Source organism: Rhinolophus sinicus, linkage group LG06 (genome assembly GCF_036562045.2).
Source record: "Rhinolophus sinicus isolate RSC01 linkage group LG06, ASM3656204v1, whole genome shotgun sequence".
Lineage (NCBI taxonomy): Eukaryota > Metazoa > Chordata > Mammalia > Chiroptera > Rhinolophidae > Rhinolophus > Rhinolophus sinicus.
In genome coordinates this window covers 128,886,685-128,906,972 of record NC_133756.1, presented here as the reverse complement: position 1 = coordinate 128,906,972, position 20,288 = coordinate 128,886,685, and the positions used below count along the sequence as shown (strand labels likewise).

General features: G+C 46.3%; 1 protein-coding gene across 1 annotated transcript in view; it reads right to left on the bottom strand.

The window, feature by feature from the left end:
* SPON1 (spondin 1) overlaps window positions 1-9,189 on the bottom strand; it is a 247,140-nt gene extending 237,951 nt beyond the window's left edge. Inside the window, exon 1 of the mRNA XM_019754482.2 lies at window positions 8,569-9,189. Coding sequence (XP_019610041.2) covers window positions 8,569-8,812 — 244 coding nt within the window. The 5' untranslated portion in view covers window positions 8,813-9,189. The remainder of the gene's footprint in view (window positions 1-8,568) is intronic.
* Between the last annotated feature and the right edge of the window lie 11,099 nt (window positions 9,190-20,288).

The window sequence follows — 20,288 nt, the reverse complement described above, 5'->3', positions numbered from 1 at the left end:
GTCAGCTTTAGGGAAATACTTTATGAGATGTCAGAGGGCTCTGTCCTGAGCCCTGACCTGCTCAACACTCTTATCAACTTCTTTGATAAAGACTTCTTAGGCAGGCTTATCAAAGTCATGGATAATCCAAAATTAGATTATGTGGGTTAGTCATCCAATGACAGAATTTAGATTCATGAATGATTAACAGCTACCATGGGTGGACCCAAACATGCTGGATTAAGTATAATGGGGAATCATGTCAAATGTTATATTCAAGGACCTAGCTATACTAGGACCAGTAGTACGAGGAGGGCAGCAGGACTCCCAGAAAATCACAGGAATTTTGCCTGGCCACAAGCTTAGTGTGATCCCAGAGTAATGCTGCCAAAATAGCAAACACAAGACCTGGCAAGCTTAACACACACACAGTGTCCAGGACAAGGAAATTAATCATTCCTCCTTGTTCCATCCTGATCAGAGCACATCTGGAGTACAAAGTGCAAAGGAACCAGAAACAGCATCCTATAAAGAATGGCTGAAGAAATGGGGCATTTTAGTCAGAAGTCATAGTAGTTATTTTCCTAAAATACCCCAAGGGTTGATATATAGCCAAAGGGAGACTTAATTTGCTTGACTCCAAAGGACAGAACCTGAATGGTGAATGGAAGCAGACATTGGCGGCAGAGAAGTACAACTAGGTCAGCCGTAGCTCAGGCTCTGGAAATCTGTGACTGTTGTCACCTAAAGGAAGCTCGCAGTTCTCCTCTCCCCATCACTCCATTGCCAAGGCAAGGGACGCTGCTATTGTGCCAGCTTTGAGGATATTCCACTGGCTACTGTACTGGTGTCCCACTGCAACAGGCCAGAGCAGTGATGTGACCAGGTGCTAAAGTAGGTGGGGCATGGGAGGCTGGGGAAGGAATGCTGGGAGAGGTGGTGATGGGGAAGCAGGCTCATGGAAAAGTAACCACCTTTTGGCCACCATGTCTTTGTGCCTCATCATCTTACTTTAAAAGGAGAGAGAGAGAGAGAGAGAGAGAGAGAGAGAGAGAGAGAGAGAGAGAGAAATATAGATTCCTGGAATCCAGCTCTTTGTCAAGGTGGGGCCAGTGAAGCTATGTATTTGTTTAAAACTTTCCAAGTGATTCTGACACCTAGCTAGGTTTGGAAACGATACAATGACTCCACGAAGTGTTGACACCAGGGAAGGCCACTTTAATAACAGATAGCTAGGTTTGATGGATCAACAATCCCCTCTGCCCTATTCGCCATATAGTCAGAGTCAGTCGGTGTCTGAAGCTGGCAGCCTCTTCCCTTTGCTTTTCTGCCTTCTGTCCTCTGCTCTTCACCTCTGAGCAGTCAATGATCCTGCTTTCCACCACACATATGACTGCTGACCTCTTCCCTCCAAGCATTCTTCACCTGGGACCCAGACCATCTGCCTGCCCTCAACCTTCAGCCCATGCCCCCAGGGCACTGGGCATCCTTTCTCTCTGTTGCCACCGCCTGAAGCTCCTTGCCATCTGTCCCCATCCCTTGGCCTCACCTCTCTCTCTCTGGCACAGAGAGAAACACTTTCCTTCCTTCAATTCAGCTCCCTTAGAGGGAGATCTCATACCAGGTTTCCTGAAGTTTAAATGGTACATTAATTTTTTTCAATAAATAATGATCTAGTGCTTGTTTGTTATAGCCACATAACGTTCTGGGTACTAGAAATAAAATGGCAATAAGAAAGACACAGTACTTGTTCTCATAAAGCTTGTATTCTAGCTTGAGGAGGCAGATGGTGAGATCATTTCAGAGACTGGTTAAGGGTTATGCAGAAAATGAAATCAGGCAAAAGTAATGGGAACTATAAACTGGTGGCAAGAGAAGCCTCTTTAAAGAGATACCATCTGAGCTGAAACTTAAAAGACAAGGAGTGAGCCACACAAAGGTCTGGGGCTGAGTCTTCTAGACATGGAGAAGAGCACATAAAAATGCCCTGCAGTGGGAATGAGCTTGGTGTGTTTAGAAAATTCAGAAGGCAGTGTTATTGCTACGAGGAGAAAGAAAAGGAGGAGAAAAAAATGAAGAAGAAGGAGTAGGAGGAGGGAAGGAAGAAGAGGAGCATCAGAAGAGCTTCCTGTAGCACCTAGTATCACCACTCAGTTTTTGTGGCCTGCTTCTGAGTCCGCCCACCTTCGCCACTCCTCCCCCCCCCACACAGTGGTCTGTGCTTAGAACCTTTCCCGACGCACCCCACCCCCACCCCCGTCCATGAGACATATTTGCAAATATCTGAACCTGAACTGTAAACTGGATTCAAGTTCTTTCCCTTGGATCTCCTGTGTCTCAGCAAATCAGCAGATATGAGTAAGGCCCCTGTTTAAGTTTCCCTGAACTTTTCATGGCAGTGTTGAATATTTGTGAAAGTTAGAAGCCGTCTAGGCAGAACTCACAAAGGACTCTTGGTGGTGTCACCTAACTCCTTACCCTTTCTATCTTAGCCTCAACTCCAGCCCAGCCAAGACACCCTGTCAAAACTTTATACTAGCAAGAACCAGCAGGCCACATAGAAAGCTTTGTGTGACAGTGAGCTCCCTGATATACAATCAAACACAACTGCACACTGTTGGAGAAAAAAGAGAGGGGAAACAACACTTGAGATAATTTGGGCCACTAGCTACTTCATTCTATGCTTCAGTGAGCACGAGATTAGACCCCCAGTTCCCTCAACCCATCATATAGTGAGTATTTGGGACTAGTCCTGTTTTTAAGGACAAATGAACCAATTGTTTTATCTGGTACTCAGCTTAGGAAACATTGATCTCTTCCAATGCTGAGGGGAAACTGGGAGTGCTGGACTTATTGAGAAGTGTCCATTTGTTTCTATTCCGCACTAACAAAGCTATCTGAAGGGGTACACAAACAAGGCGAGATTGAATCTTGCATCCATGGAATATTTGATGTACAATTTGAAAGGATTTTTAAGGAACAATTTTGACTTAGGTGATTTTGGCTTTCCATAGTGCCTCTTGAATCTAACCCTCAAGTAAGACGGGGCTCCACTATACTCAAATTATTTCTTTGGTGAAACAAAAACTCATAGACACAGACAACAGTTTAGTGGTTACCAGAGGGTAGGCGGGGGGGTGGGGGCGATGGTAGAAGAGCGTAAAGGGGGTCAAATACATGGTGATGGGAGGAGAACTGACCATGGGTGATGAACACAATGCAATATATAGATGATGTATTATAGAATTGTACACTGGAAACCTTTGTAATTTTACTAACCGTTGTCACCCCAATAAATTTTAATTAAAAAAAATATTTCTTTGGTCTTCACTCTGAATGTATATCCCAGTGTTTTTCTTTTCTTTTAATTTAGTTGCTTTTCCCTTCTCCTTCTTCCTTATCTCTCTCTTTCTTTCTGTCTCATGTGCACATACATGCAAGTGCGTTTTCTTGCTTTATCCACTTCTACCTTCACTCCTTTCTTTCCTTGCAGCTTCTTCCTCTATTGAGTGATCGTTTTGTAGTGTATGCGAACAGCGAATCATTATGTTGTACACTAATATAATGTCATTTGTCAATTATACCTCAACAAAAAAAATTTTTTTTAAAGAGGGGAATGATGCAAGAGGAGAGGTGAGAGAAGGGACTTACAATTAATTACATATCATCAGCAGTACCTAATTTTTTAAAAATCACCAGATAAGAGTTTATTTAAAAGACCGCATCCAGCTTAAATCTCTCAGGTTCTACATGCATGTTTCTAAAACATAATTTTACAGGCCTGATCATATGACATCTGCATGTGAAAATAAAATAATAATCAAATGAGTTTTTTTCCTATTCAATTTGTTTTTGTTTCCCCACAAACTAAGGGAACTGGCTAACGATTGGCAAGATTCAGGCCAGCCCAGTGGCTCAGGTGGTTGGAGTGCCATGCTCCTAACGCTAAGGTCGCCGTTCAATTGCCACCAGGGCCAGTGAGCTGCGCCCTCTACAGCTAAGAGTGTGAACAACACCTCTCCCTGGAGCAGGGCTGCCATGAGTGGTCGGCAGCTATCATGAGTGGCCTGAAGCCACACGAGCTGCTGTGAGCAACTGACCACCCAACCTCCTCAGCTGGGGGAGCCCAAGGCTCATAATACCAGCATGGATCAGGGAGCTGTGTCCTACACAACTAGACTGAGAAACAATGGTTTGAACCAGAGTGGTGGGGGGAGGAGGCAGAAGAAATGGGGGGAAAGAAAAGAAAGATTGACAAGGTTCTTCATGTTGCTAAATTAATCCTCTGGTTTATGGTGAAATGCAAAACTTGTCTATAAAAAGAAAAAAACAAATGTAAATAAGGACCTAACACTTTATTCTTTGTGTCCCAAGCAATGTCAGTTATCATCTTTACTTGTTGCTGCTGTTTTCCTTCAGCAAAGACTCACCATCCAGAGGCTGAGGGTAGTGGAGTGAATTCATCCTACTCCCAAATTCATTTTATTGAGTTTATATAGAAGACTGGTTAAGAGCACAGATTTAGGAGTCAGCCATCCCTAAGCTTGTATCCTGACTCCACAGATTATTAGCTGTGTAAGTACGGGCAATTTACTAATCTCTCTGAGACTTAGTATTCTCCTCTGCAAAATAATAATAATAAACCACCTCAAAGTACTATAAGAAATAATATGTGAGATGAGTAGAAAGTACTTAACACAATGTCTCATGTAGTGCCTGCTGCGAAGTACTTTTCTATTCCAAAATAATCATCCCATAACATATATTTATTTTAGCACCTACTGTGTGACATGTCGTTCCTTTTGACATAGATTATTTCTAATTCTCACAGAACACTGGGGTGGGGGTGGGGGAGATGTGGGAAAGCACTCTTATTTCACAGTTGGAGAAACAGTGGCTCACAGAGATGAAGTGGCCTGCCTGAGGTCACACAGTGGTTGTGACTAGCAGGAGTTGAAGCAGACTCAGCTAACATCAAAGCCTGTGTTCTTTCTACCAGGCTGAGGTGGGAGACTCTGAAGCACTCACTGGGGACACACACTCCTATGGCACAGTGAGACAAAGAAAACGAAGGCAAAGCAGCGTGGAGGTCTCTGAACCTCCCAGTTTAGAATAAACCCCCCATTTATGCTTCAAGTTGGAGAAGCTTTTCAAATCTCTACTGGACATTCTTTTCCCATCAAGTTCCTTGAAATTCCCCTTTAAAGACCATCTAGGAAAAGCCACTCTCATTAGCCAGGGTCTGGCTTTATTTTCCTAATAAACAGAACTTTGGTCAGACAAGAGAGCCTCTTTTATTTTCAATCAATTCTTGAACATTTCAGCTGATTTTCTTCTATTTGGCTTGAAATTGTGATCTGGGAATGGCTGGTCCTGCAAATTGTCCTCCCATAAGGGAAGCCTCTTGAGGATCTTCAACTTGTTATTTTTAATCACTATAATCTCCTTTTCAAAGGAGGCCGTGGTCAGAAACAGAGCAGGCCTTTCAGAGCTTTCTAAAGCGCAATTATTGCTGAGGGAAGGGGATGGGGAGGAAGAGGGAGGGAGAGTAGAGAGAAGTGGAGGGAGAGAGAAAGAAGTCGATATAGTACTAACAACTTTGAAAAGGCTGAATAATAATCTCAAATAGGATCCTGGCTGTAGAGAAGAAACCTGATGTTTCAATATTTTTTAATAGTGACCTTTTTATTCCAGTCTAGAATACCTCAAAGATATACTGGGGGGCGCTGGGGGGAGCACAGAGGACAAAAGCTATTTGGGGATGAACTGGAATACTGGGGACAAAGATTTGAGGCAGAAAAACAAGCCAAGGATTGTGAGGAGCCCTAATTCAGGAAAAAGTGAAAGGAAAAAAAAAAAAGCAAATAGAACACCAGAGGAATGTTAATTTCCACAGCCCTAAGTCAATACTCCGAGCAGAATGCATTAGACTTACTTTTAACATAATTATTCTAAGAAAGTATAAGCCATACATGGCCAGCACCCTTTTCTTCCTAACTTTGAGTGGCGGAATCAGGTTTGCTAATCGCAGACTATTTACTCAGAAGCCCTCAGTATGGTTCCTGCAAGATCTTTCTTTCAAGATCTCTTAGCCACCAAAAGGGGAAAACGATGATTGCCCACCTATAGCCTGAGTAAGTGTGTCACCGTGCAAAAGGCTAACATTTTAGCCTGAAATCACTGCAGGGTGAAAGTCTAGTGCTCCCCTCCCCCCCAGTCCCAGCTCCGACCTCCAGGCCACGGACACTTAGGCAGCCGTGGAACTTCTCTGTCCATATGAACAACCTGATACATCTCCCTCCCCCTGCTGCCCACCCCCACCCCTACGCTGCCAGTGCTCATCCAAGCAAGGAGGATTCATGTGCAAAGAGATGCCCACTCGGACATTTGGCCTGGGCCCATACTAGCCTAAACCACCTTTCAAAAGTCCTCCTGGGCTTAAATTAGGAACACTCTTAGGCAAGGTTGCTACGGTGGAGAAATCAATCATTCCTTTATTCAGTTAATTCTTGAGGACCCAGATAACTCCCATTCACTGATAGATTGGACTGGAGGAGTGCTGACAAAAACCTACTTTTAAACACACACACACACACACACACACACACACACACACACACCAAAAACAAAACAAATCTGCCAGTCACGTTCCTCCATTATTAAACCAATAAGGGTCATATTCAACTCAAAGTAACATGTATTTGGGATCTCAAGCACACTCATCTTTGTGAACTCAGTTACACCCAGAGAGGTTGTACGTATATTTTAAACAGCTATTTTCACAGCTAGGAAATGGGCTCAGGGAAATTAAGGGACTTACACAAGATCATATTCATACAGCTGCTAAACCCAAGTCCATCTGAATCCAGAGCCACATCTTTCCCTGCCATGGGGAGCTGGGGCAGTTTCCCCAGAGAACCCAGGTCCTCCGTCTGGGGGAGATTTAAAGAGGCCAATGGAGTTACGCCCGCGTCCCTCCGGTCCACCGAGAGGACTGGCTGTTTCCCAGCTCCGCTGAGAGGCTGTGGCCGCACGTCGGTTTGGCTACTCCAGCCGCACGCCAACCCGCCCACTCTGTCCGGGGCGAGGTCGGGTGTCCTCAGCCCAACGTCTTTCTCCTTCCGTGAAGTCCCGACGATACCCCCGACCCGCGCTCCCAGGTCCGAGGGGCTGCCTGCCACGCGCTGGGCGCCTACACGTGCCAAGGGCTCCGGGAAGCCGGCTCTGGGTAGCTCCAGGTGGAGAAAGTCAGGGGGCTGCGGAGCACGAACCCGAGAAAACGGGAGACGCTTCTGAGAAGGGCGGTCCCTGGTTCTGGTCGCTTGTGTGGCCCGCTGACATTGCCCCAAACTTTCTCCAGTGTTGCTCCCACCACTTCCTCCCGCGACACTCTAGGAACAGGGACGACTGGGTGGGAGGGCGGCGGCTATGGGCCCATTTGCCCCACCAGGTGCCCAAAAATCCCAAATCCCGCTTTCCCTGCTTGGCACCAGAGATGATCTATGAAGGAGCGAGGGACAGACACCCCGCCCGTTGGTCGCCAGGTGAGACCAGGCTGGCTTCTTTCCCGCCTGGTGTCCTGTCTCCCAACCGGAGAACAGAAGCTGCTGCATGGGGAAAAGGTGTCTAAGGAGATGACCGGGCTGAGGAGAGAGGAGGTGCGCCCTGGGAACGGAGTCAGGGGTCTTCAGGTGTGTGGGGGTCGAGCTACCAGTCCTGCCCAGAAGGTGCTCACCTGCTTGCCCTTCCCCGCCCTGCGCTCCCGAAAGCCTGCTCTCAGCTGAGAAGCTTAGGCGCGACATCGCTGGGACGCAAAGCCTACGGGGTTTCGGGAGCCGAGGTTCCCCGGTCTCCAGGGAACAGGCCTCGGAATTCGGGCTTCCCTTTCCGTCTTTATCAGGTTCCCCTTTCCTCTCCGAGACTCCCCAAAGATCTTTGAAGGCTCGTTCCACCCCAAGCCTGTTCTAGAAACCCAGGTTCTTTCCCTCGCCTGGGACCATCAGAGAATAATTGCGAGTTCTTTCCAGGGACCCTTCCGGAAAGCTTCAGAGGCTCTTCCTACCCCGCGACCAATTAAGGGGGAAGCTTAAAGTCCCTTTTCCTGAGGGGATCTGTCCCGGGAAACTGGAGTGACGGTCCCTCCGGTGGCGGGTGTCAGAGAAGCTAATAGCTTCTCCTTCAAGGATGGGAGCAGGGAAAGCCGGAGTTCAACACCATGCCTGGGACCCAACTGGGAGAAGCCAGGGTCCTATCCACTAGAGATGGATCTGGAGAAAGTCGGGTCTCCACTGCTCTCCTGGAGCTGGCCGGCTCCCTTCCATCCAGGCCGGTGTGACGCGTCTCTCCGCTACGACCCACACCCGGCAACCGCGCATCGGAGATGGGGTCTGCCTCGCCTGGCTGCGGCTCCGCGACGGCCCGGGAACTGGCTGGCAGCTAAAAGGGCTGAGGGCAGCCAGGACGGAAGGGCCCTTTCGGGACTGCGCCGCACCGTCCACCCGGGGACTGTGCGCCCTCCTCCCGCACCGCGTGTTCGGCGCCCTATGGGATCTGGATCCTGCGCCCCCAACGCCACGCGGGACCACTTACCGCGGTAGCTGGTTCCGGGCTTGTAGAAGTCGGGGTCGCTCTCCACGCGGAGGCTGAACTCGGTGTAGCCCTCGCGCCTCGTGCCCTGAGCACGCAGGATGCGGCTGCAGTAGCCCTCTGACTTGGGCACTTTGTCTAGGGTCTCGTCGGAGAAGGCCAGCGCCACGGCCAGGGGCAGCGCCAGGGCCAGCAGCGCTGGACGCCGGCTCAGCCTCAGGGGCGCCGGGGACAACCTCATTCTCATGGGCCCCCAACTTTGTGCCGCTGCCACCGGCCCTCGCCACCTGACTCCTGCCCGAAGGGGTCCCCGCGGAAGCGAGACCCGGCGGAGCCCGCGCAGGAAGCTGGAGCTCAGCACAGGCGCTGGCGGCTGAGAGACGGTGCCTGCCTCTGTTTGGCGGCTGCCGAGCTGCGCTGCGCTGAGCTGAGCTGAGCTGAGCGAGCCGAGCTGTTCGAGGAAGGGAGGGCGGCGGCGACGGAGGTGGGAGGGCTGATTTTGCCCAGATCCCCGAGCGCAGCGCTGTTTTGTTTCCGAGCTGGCGATCAGCGGCGTGGCCGTGTTTATTTTGCGATGCTGGATTCCCAGGGTCTGGCTAGGAAATCACAGGGTACCGGGACACTGAGGGCTCTGTCCCACCACCAAGGACGCCGCTGCCCCAACTCCCCCTGGCCGCACTCTGGATCGTGTGGAGGAGAATGCTTGAAGAAGAAAAAGACAGAACGAACTTTTGTTTCACACTTACTCTGTGCCTAGCGATATGATGGGTGGTTTACTTATGGTATCTGCTCACTTTCTCCACCCCTCACTGCCCACAATAAACATAACGTTACTTTCATTCCTCTTATAGATGAGCAAACTGAGCCCTCAGCCAGTTAAGGCAGGGTCAGCTGCCATGACTATCTGACTATTGCTCTTTCCGGAGCGGAGTTGGAACAGGTCAGACTGGGAGATGACAAAGGGACAGAATGACTCATCCATTGGGCCCAGGAGGCACAGTACCTATGGCTTGTAAAACTTTTGGAGATTCCTGAAAATGTAAAATGTTTTCTTTACAATCAGAAGAAACAAAACTATGTAGGTCCAGTAAAATGTTTCACTGTATAATATTAATATATTTGTATTTATATTTACACAGTCAAAAAAAAAGAAAAAACACCCATAACGATTACTATTGTTTTACGAAGGAAGGAGCTCACAAAGACAAAAGTGCGTAAGGTCCACAAGAATCCTCATATAGCCTTGGAAAGGAGTTTTGAAACAGCTCAAAGGAAAGCCTGTGTTTTCTTGGCTTAGATTTTAGTTCAGGATCTCAGGCCACAGTGACAGATGTCTGGAGAGGAGCTGAGCCTGAGGGCTCACTGGGCAGAGCCTCAGGCTTCAACCCCAAGGCCAAACAGGAGAAGGCCCAGGTGCAGGACTCTATCCCAGTGTTTCCCTGGGGACAGACCTGAATCAAACCTCAATCCTGCCACTCACCCACTGTGAGAGTTGGGCAAGGTATTTTACCTCTCCAAGCTTCAGTTTTATGCTCTGGAGGTGTCAGCGTGTACCTTTGGGCTAACACACTCTTCCTCTCCAGGGTGCTAGAATCAAATTAAATGATCCACATAAAACACTTGGGCTGGTCTCTAGTGTCCCTCCCACCCCCACTCCCCTACCCCCACCCCCTCAATGGGTCTGGGCTGGCCCTGCGAGCTACAGTAATGCTTAGATCAAGCTCACCTCGGAGATGCCTTAAGGCCTTGGCCTCCCCTCGGTGTGCACATCCCTCCTCAGGTGCTCCCAGAAGTTTTGGTTACTCAGCTCCTCCTTCCCCTGAGCTGTCAACACACCATAAGAGCCTACAGTTAAAAAGCAATCTCCTTTGCTTTCGGGGTCAGGCTTTTCTCTTTGACATCACTAACAGCCCAGAGGAGCCATCTGTATTGGAAGTCTCCATTCCTTTCACCAGCCCACTTATCCCTCAGTTCTTGTGCTGGGACTCCCGCTGCCACTATTAACTAGATACCTTTCCTCTGAGGTCACCCAAGAGTGCCCCTTTGCTGAAACCAATTACTGTATGCTCTTTTCTCAGCCCTGACCCTCAAGAGCAACAGATCCAGCTGACCAGCCTTCCTTTATAAAAGTGACACTCAAATTCACATCTGCGTCCTGAGTGAATTATCTCTGGCATTACTGTCCTGGCTTGGAGTTCATGCTAGACTCTGGTGCACAATCCCAGTTATCTGGCAAGCTTACATTGAGCGTAGATTTGGGGCCAAGACTGGGCTGAGCAGTGGGCACCAGAGAGAACAAAAATTCATTCATTCATTTATTCATTTATGTCCAAGGCCCTCCATTGCCTAGCTCTGGGACACAAGACAGATGGACATATTACTTGCCTTTGTGGATCTTACAATCCTGTGGGAAAGGCAAATATTAAATACAGTTACACAAATCTTTTCAAATTATAATTGTGATATATGCTACAAACTAAGTGGTTCCTAAGATACATGATTTTATCTTACAGGACAGGAAATGACTGAGATGCATAAAATATGGCTCCTGTCTTCACAAAGCTTATTGTATGTCCAATAGCCCAAATATGTGCTCTTGAACATCTTTTCATCTCAATCAACATATTCAAATGTAATGTGAAGGTGGGTGGGCATGGAGCAGCCAGGGGTGTAATAGTTAAGTGTTTATGGAACATTAACAGGAAAACCATGTCAGCTAGGAGGCCTCTTTCCCTCCCTACTCCTGGTTTCCAGATTAGGAACCTATAAAATTGCCTGTCTAGGTGCCATAGCTGGTAAAGGAAAAAGAACCAGCATTCAACACAGGCCTCCCCAACAACAAAGTGGGGTTCTTCCCACTGACCCCGTCGTCTGGGCAATGACAACAGGCTCTATCTAAGCAGCCCATCAAGCTTCAATCCCACTACCCAGCCTACATTTCCCCACCCAGCACTGCTGTCACATCAGATCTCTGTCCTCTCCACACACCTAATCCATCACACAGTCATGAGTTTCACCTTCCACTCCCCCAGTCCACTTCTCTCCATCTCCTCTGCCACCACACCAGTCTGAGTTGTCATCATCTCTCAGCCTCCTGATTGGACTGCCCTCATCTACTCTTGCTCCCTTCCAATCTGTCTTCTGCACAGAAACCCAAATGATCCTTTTTAAAATGCAGATTTGAATGTCAATCCCAAGGTTATAATCTTTTTTCAGTGGCTTTTCAGGGCTCTCAGAACAAAGACAGAATTTTTATTTTTAAGAAAAATGTTTCATTAATTGGAAAAGTATCTTATTAATACTTTTCACAATAAAAATTTCTGTTTATTGTTACAAAATGCAGAATATTTTTTCTGGGAACAAAGAGAATTTTTAATGTGGCCTCCAAGGTCCCGCTTGACTGCCTCTGAGGCCATGTACCCCTTCTCTCCTGGGCTCCAGCCACCACAGCTTTCCATTTCGTGAACTTTTGCCTATGTGGTTTTCTCTGTCTGGAATCCAACATTTTTTAGTCTCTCCCACCCACCATCCTTTCCCAGCCAACTCCTATGCATCCTTTAGCTCTTAGTGCAAAATTGCTTCCTCAGAGAAGTCCTTCCTGGAACAGAGCCTGCCCCTCTTTATATGCTCTCTTGGAACCTGATACCTTTTCTCTTAATGTTCTCAGATTTTATAATCACCTATTCGTTTATATGTTTGATCTTTACATTTCATAGTTGTTCTGTGTCTGTCTCTATCACTAGATTCTAAGCTTCATAAGGGCAGGGACTGTCTCTGGGACTCACCACTGGCTCCTCCATGCACATCACAGTGCCTGGCTCCATAAATATTTGTTCTATGAATAAAAAGTCTTTGACAGTCTCCCAGTGCCCTGTGACTCAGCCCAAGCTCTTCAAGTGACTTTTAAGACCCTCAGCTCTCTGGTCATAGATCCGAGACTGAGTTCCCAGTGACAACCAGCTGGGTTCCTTGTCCCCCACTTTCAGATTTGACTCAGCACCTCTGCTTTTAGCTTTCCCATCACCTAGAATGCTCTTCCTTCTCCTGCCTGTTTAATTTCTCCTCTCCTCCAGAGAATGAGATCCTTCACTCTCTCCTCTGGACGTCAGTAGAACCTATGACGAGAAAATTTCTTATTTTGACTATTGTGTTCTGATGGATTGTCATGAACTGTTTAGTGTGTTTGTGTCTCACCTCCTAGCAATGAACCCAGTTTACTTTCTGTTTAATTTCCTGTTCAGATGTTTTGTTCTGTTGTAAAATACACTGGACTTCAAGAAATCTCTTTCCAGTTTTGTAGCCGAAGGCAGAGCTGATGTTAGTTGCTACGGTGTTGCTAGGCAAAGTCATTTAGCCAGGGCAGATAATTAATTTTATCAGTGTATGTGGGTAGGTCATAGAAGAGAAGAGCTGGGGCTCTACTTCTCTAAGAAAAAAAAAAATTTCTTTGATTGGTAAAAGGTGACATGAGCCTCCCCACCCCATCACACATACACACACTTCTCTCTTAAAGAGAAGCGGGAGGGAGTGTCTAGATTCGTGTTTTGAGTATGGTCATTCATTGAAACACACACATAAAATGTTTGCCTCAAATGCAGATATCTAAACCCCATCCCAGACCTAGTGAATTTGCACTTTGAACAAATTCAAACTAAAGTTTAGGGAACTACTGTCCCAGAGCTGGTAATTCAGACTTGAGGTGTAGCCAGCCCTCTAACTTCCTCTGCTCCAATGAGTTGGGCTCCCTCCATACCAACTGCCTTCCCCCACAGAAACAGCCTCAGCTTTGGAAATCTCAACTCCCAACAGCCCTCTCTCATTCCACTTTCAGTTTTCCCATCTCCTCATCCCATTGCGTTGACTCCTCTGTATCACTGAGACTGACAATTGCTTAATCACTTCTGATTTTGCCGCCTATCTTGTTGTCAGTGCCTTCCTCACCAAGTCTGGACACCATGCTTAACCATTTTAACCACATCCTCATCAGCACTATTCATTAGGTCACCTCTTTTATTTCTTTACCTCCTCTCTCCCCAGATCAACTACCGTGTTTCCCCGAAAATAAGACCGGGTCTTATATTAAGGTTTGCTCCAAAAGATGCATTAGGGCTTATGTTTAGGGGATGTCATCCTGAAAAATCACGCTAGGGCTTATTTTCCTGTTAGCTCTCATTTCCGGGGAAACACAGTAAGCAGAGCAATGGAACTATCCCAGACTTCTGAATTCTGCTGCATAAAACCTGGCAACCCCACCAATAACCCTGCTAAAAACTCATGAATTCTATTCTTGACCATAGTTTTTAAATTTATTCCTAATCAGTTTCCTTTCCCATTCTTCACAGTGTCTTTTCTCTTATTTCTAGTCCTTATCATTTTTTCATGGCTGCTGTATCACTCTTGTTATTCTTACCCTTTGGTGGGTAACCCGGTCTCTTATTTCACAGCCCTAGTTGAGAACGTTAGGAATGCGCTTCCTCAAATCTGTCTCCTCTCTCCTCATACCAAACTCTGGCAAGACCAAGTTCATTTTTTGACACAAAGGAGAAGTTTTGCCTCTTCTGTTCTTCTAAGGCGAATTCCTTGTGTTCCTCTCCTCATCCCCTCCTGCTTCTGGCTCAACACTGATCTGGCTGTGATCTTCTCCCTCTTTTGCATTTCTGTTTCCCTCCCATACATGTCCTCAGCCTGCAGAAACTAGTAAGTCTCCCCCGTCCCGGGTAACAGAGTGCAGGTGTTGGGAGGGGATGAGATTGCACTAGGCATGACACTGGACCTTTCACTGATTTTTCTCTTCTTCCTCAGCTGTTCTCTTACTATGTTGCAGAGTCCAACTTGCTGAAAGAGTTGCCCTTCCTTGCTATCTCTGCTCCCTCCATTTCTATTCGTCTTTCCATGCAGTGCAGGTTGGGATCAGCTCATGTCTCTATTGAAACTGCTCCAACAGAGGTCATCTAAGACCCCTTCCCCCCACCAATTGCCATAGTTATTGTGTGAATTAAAACAGACCAAAGCTGTCAGTAAGGGCCCTGTCATTACACAGCTGAATGGAAGCTTACCACCTGAAGAAGTTAAAAGGAAGTGCACAGCTGGAAGTCTTCTAAGGCGCAGACCTGGTTCCAACCTGGAGACCTCTCAGTGCCCCTGCTTTGGGTTTCTGGATTAGAGAGGGCATTGTGTCTGAATGGAATACAGTATGCCAGGCACAGCTATAGGCAGCTCCCAAGAGAAAGCTCTTGCAAGTCCAGCCATGTACAGAACCTAGTGACAGATCACTTCCCCCTGTGGTTGTCTTGCTATTAATCCAGCTAGCCCAATCACCTTTTGAAGTTCTGGAACTTCATAGCTTAGACCATAGGACCACGGCACATTACTGCCACCTGGTGACAGCAAACTGAATATGCAGCAATATTAAGTAAGGAACTCTCAAGGCTCTCATAAGGTCACCTCTTTAGGCCTATTTTAGACTAAACTGTTTGCTCTTTGAGTATAGAGTCATTGAGTTTTCCACTATGTTTAAATATTATGTCTGCATGAACTAAGTATTTCATTAATTTTTGTGAAATTTAAGCCTTTCATTCAACAAACATTTATTGATTAACTGGGAGGAAGGCGATACAAAGACAAGACAATGCCTGTCTTCAAGAAGCTACATGATTGTCCAACTAGGTCTTATTTTCGGGGAAACATGGTATATACTTAATAATTGTGCACTTCTCTTTGTATATATGATATCTCACTAAAAATAAATTTACTTATTCATGCAAAAAAAACACACAGAAGTTACAGAGACTGACAGAGACACAAGATGGCAGAGTAGATAAATGCTGTGCTTGCCTCATCCCATGACTACTTCAGAATTACAACTAAATTATAGAACAATCAACCTGCAGAACCATCTGAAGACTAGCTGAACAGAAGTTTTATAACTAAGGATATAAAGGAGAAGCCATGTCAAGACTGGTAGGAGGAGCAGAGATGCGAAACAGGCTGGTCCCACAGGCACGTGTGGTGGTTGGAAGAGATATCTCAACCACAGAGGTTCCCCACTAAGGAATGAGTAACCCCAGGCCCACACCAGTCCCCCCAGCCCAGACTACTGGTGCCAGGAAGAGGAGCCCCCAAAACATCTGGCTGTGAAAAACAGTGGGGATTCCGACCATCCAGGTGGGAGGGAAAGCTGCAGGAAACCCAGATGTCCTCTTAAAAGGCCTGTGCAGGTACTCACCTTGGGATTCAGAGGAGGGATAGTGATTCCGGGAGCACTGGAGATATATGGGAAGAGACTGAGTTGTGTAACTTCAAGGTGAGGACTGGAGACACAATCACCATTTTCTTGTGTGGGACCCTCTCCCATGCAGCTGGCAGGCAGGTGCCATCTCTCCATGTTGAACCCTCCCCCACAGGCCAAATCTGAATCTGATTGGTCTGGTGAGCTCTGCTTCCTTCACCCTGCTGACTCACTGAAACCCTGCCACACCCAACTCCTTACCGCTGGAGGCTTTATCAGCAGCTGAAGCTGATGGATGGGATCAGCAGGTGGCAGCAGGCCTCGGAGTGTCCTGGGTTTTTGCGGAGCTACTCCAGACCCAGCACTGGTGACAGCCGTCCTTGATTCAAAGTGTAGCCTCTCCCACGTGCCTCCAGGTACAGCACAGGCAGCGACCAACCATCCATCACTTTGTAGTTACTACCAGGAATTCCCTGGCTAGTCACAGGCAGTGGCTGACCAGGTCCTGCACCAGAAACCCTCCCAAGAGGCCCAAGAAACAACCTACTTGAAGGTTGGCTTCAGACCACAGCAGAGCACCACCCAATTAGCCCCACAAGCAGCACGCACAAAAGGTGGTCTCAGCAGCCACTAGAGCCCACTGGGGTGAATCCCACTCCATGGGGTAAGCCTGTCCCCTCACAGCAGCCTGTAAGCTGTGGATGTGGCCAAACTCCACAGCTATCATCAGCCTGAGGGTCAATACCACCCACTGACATGCCAACAGCAATCAAAGTTCAACTATAACAGGAGGGCACATACAACACACACAAGGGACACTCCTGGAGCACCCAGCTCAGGTTACCAGGGAGACTGTGCCACTGGGCCCCACAGGACACCTACTATATAAGGCCACCTGGTCAAGACTGGAGACATAGCAGATCTACATAATACATAGAAACAAACACAGAGAGGCAGTCAAAATGTGGAAACAAAGAAGTACGTCCCAAATGAAAGAACAGGAGAAAACTCCAGAGACAGAGTTCAAAACAATGGTTATAAGGATGCTCAAGGAATGTATTGAGAACTTCAACATAGAGATAACAAGCATAAAAAAGGACATAGAAACCATAAAAAAGAACCATTCAAAAATGAAGAACACAATAACTTAAATCAAGAATGCATTAGAAGGAATCACCAGCAGACTAGTTGAGGCAGAGGATCGAATCAGCAATGTAAGGAAGACAAGGTAGCAGAAAACACCCAATCAGAACAGCAAAAAGAAAAAAGAACCCCCCAAAATGAGGAGAGTCTAAGGGGCCTCTCATCAAGCATACCAACATTCACATCATAGGGGCACCAGAAGGAGAAGAGAGAGAGCAAGGGAGTGAGAACTTATTTGAAGAAATAATGACTGAAATCTTTCCTAACCTGGTGAAGGAAATAGGCATACAAGCCCAGGAAATGCAGAGTCCCAAACAAGATGAACCCAAACAGGTTCTTACCAAGACACATTATAATTAAAATGGCAAAGGTTAAAGACAAAGAGAGAATCCTAAAAGCAGCAAGAGAAAAGCAGTTAGTTACCTACAAGGGAGCTCCCGTAAGACTGTCAGCTGATTTCTCAACAGAAACTTTGCAGGCCTGAAGGGACTGGCAGGAAATATTCAAAGTGATGAAAAGCAAGGACCTACAACCAAAATTACTCTACCCAGCAAAGCAATCATTTAAAATCAAAGGACAGATAAAGAGCTTCCCAGACAAGAAAAAGCTAACAGAGCCCATCACCTCCAAACCAATATTACAAGAAATGTTAGAGGCAGAAGAAGAAGAAGGAGAAGGAGAAAGAGAAGAGAAGGAGAAGAAGAAGAAGGAGGAGGAGGAGGAGGAGGAGGAGGAGGAGGAGGAGGAGGCAATAACTACATACTCATATCTATCAATAATTACTTTCGGGCTGGCCCAGTGGCTCAGGTGGTTAAAGCTCCGTGCTCCTAACTCCGAAGGCTGCCGGTTCGATTCCCACATGGGCCAGTGGGCTCTCAACCACAAGGTTGCCAGTTCAATTCCTCGAGTCCCGCAAGGGATGGTGGGCTCTGTCCCCTGCAACTAAGATTGAACACGGCACCTTGAGCTGAGCTGCCTCCCGGATGGCTCAGTTGTTGGTTGGAGCACGGGCTCTCAACCACAAGGTTGCCAGTTCAATTCCTCGAGTCCCGCAAGGGATGGTGGGCTGTGCCCCCTGCAACTAAGATTGAACACCACACCTTGAGCTGAGCTGCCGCTGAGCTCCCAGATGGCTCAGTTGGTTGGAGCGCAGGCTCTCAACCACAAGGTTGCCGGTTCAACTCCCGCAAGGGATGGTGGGCTTTGCCCCCTGCAACTAGCAATGGCAACTGGACCTGGAGCTGAGCTGCGCCCTCCACAACTAAGACTGAAAGGACAACAACTTGAAGCTGAACAGCACCCTCCACAACTAAGATTGAAAGGACAACAACTTGATTTAAATAAATAAATTAATTAAAAAAATAATAATAATAATTACTTTCAATGTAAATGGATTAAATGTTCCAATCAAAAGACATAAGGTGGATGAATAGATAAGAAAACAAGAACCACACATTTGCTGCCTACAAGAGACTCACTTCAGATTGAAAAACACACACATACTAAAAGTAAAGGGATGGAAAAAGATATTCATGAAAATAGAAACAAACAAATAAACAAAATCTGGGATAGCAATACTTATAACAGACAAAATAGACTTTGAAACAAAGACTATAATAAGAAACAAAGAAGAACCTAGTCATCCCACTTCTGGGTATTTATCTGTAGAAACTCAAAATGCTACTTCAAGGGGACATGCTCATTCATATGTTCATTGCAGCATTATTTACAATAGCATTATTTACAATAGAAATGAAGGCATTATTTACAATAGCATTATTTACAATAGAAATGAAGGCAAGTTGGGTGTCCCTGAATGGATAAAGAAGAGGTGGTACATATATACAATGGAATATTATTCAGCCGTAAAAGAGAATGAAGTCTTGCCATCTGCAACAACATCAATGGACCTAGAGGGTATTGTGCTGAGTGTAGTAAGTCAGACAGAGAAAGACAAATGTCATATGATTTCACTTATAAGTGGAATTTAAAGAACAAAATGAACAAACAAAACAGAAACAAACTCATAGAGCCAGAGAACATTTTGATGGTTGTCAGATGGGAAGTGGGATTGGGTGAGTGAAAAAGGGGAAGGGATTAAGAAGTACAACTTGGTTGTTATACAGCAGTCATGAGGATGTAGGGTATAGCATAAGGAGTATAGTTAATAATACTGGAATAACTATGTATGGTGTCAGGTGGGTACTAAATTTATCAGGGTGATAGATGGGAGGGGGGTTGGGGACAGGGTGAAAAAGGTGAAGGGATTAAGAAGTACAAACTGGTAGTTACAAAACAGATATGGGGATGTAAAGTAAAGCATAGGGAATATAGTCAATAATATGATAATAACTATGTATAGTGCCAGGGCTTTACTAGATATATATATCTAGTGATACTAGACTAGTCAGGGAATCACTTCTTATATAAATGTCTAACCACTATGCTGTACAGCTGATATTAATAAAATAATATTGAATGTCAACTGTAATTGAAAAATTTTTCAAAATTGGGGAAAGATAAAGGGGAATAAAAAAAATAAATAAATAAATAAACATTTTTAAAAAGAAGCTACAGAGACAGATAAAACAGATAGCTATAAAATTAAGACTCATATATGCTAAACATTAATGAGAGACTAGAGAAGGCAATGACTAATTCTGCCTGGGGTGAGGGCCCAGGAAAAGGTAACATTGGAAAAGGCACTCAAACGCCTTCTTGCAAGATAGGTGAGAACTTGCCAATTACACAAGTGAACCCGTATTCTAGGCAGAGGGAATAGCTACTACAAAGGCAGAGATGTATGAAAAGGCGGGATGTGTCCTTGGGGTGATAGAATGACCTTTTCAGTGTCACTGTATGAAGACGCATCATTAGTGAGAGTCTGGGGCAGGGATATATGCTAAAAGGCTTTAACAGCAGTACAGAGGAGGGTCATGGTCTAAGGCTCAAGAGCAAGGGATGACACGGAGGGTTGTTTAGGAAATGGAGTGAAGAGCATGCAGTGCATGGCAATGTGTAGGAGACGAGAAGGGAGTCAGGGATGACTGTTCTCACATGAGCCACAGGTCAGGAAGGGAGTGTCAGTGGTTACTGGTATAATTACCTGAGATAATGAATTTAAGACGAGAAGCTATGGGGTGTGTGGGGAATGGAGGAATGGTGTGAGATTATATACACTCAATTGTGGATGTGTCCCACTTAAGGGGCTTCTCAAAGGGATAGATATACAGTGGACTGTCAAAGGTAATAGGTTTCCAGCTCAAAAGACAGGTGCGAGCCGGGGACAGGGACCTGGGAGTTAGTAAGGTATTGTGTCCCAACACCCGCTTTAAGACACTATCAAAGTCCT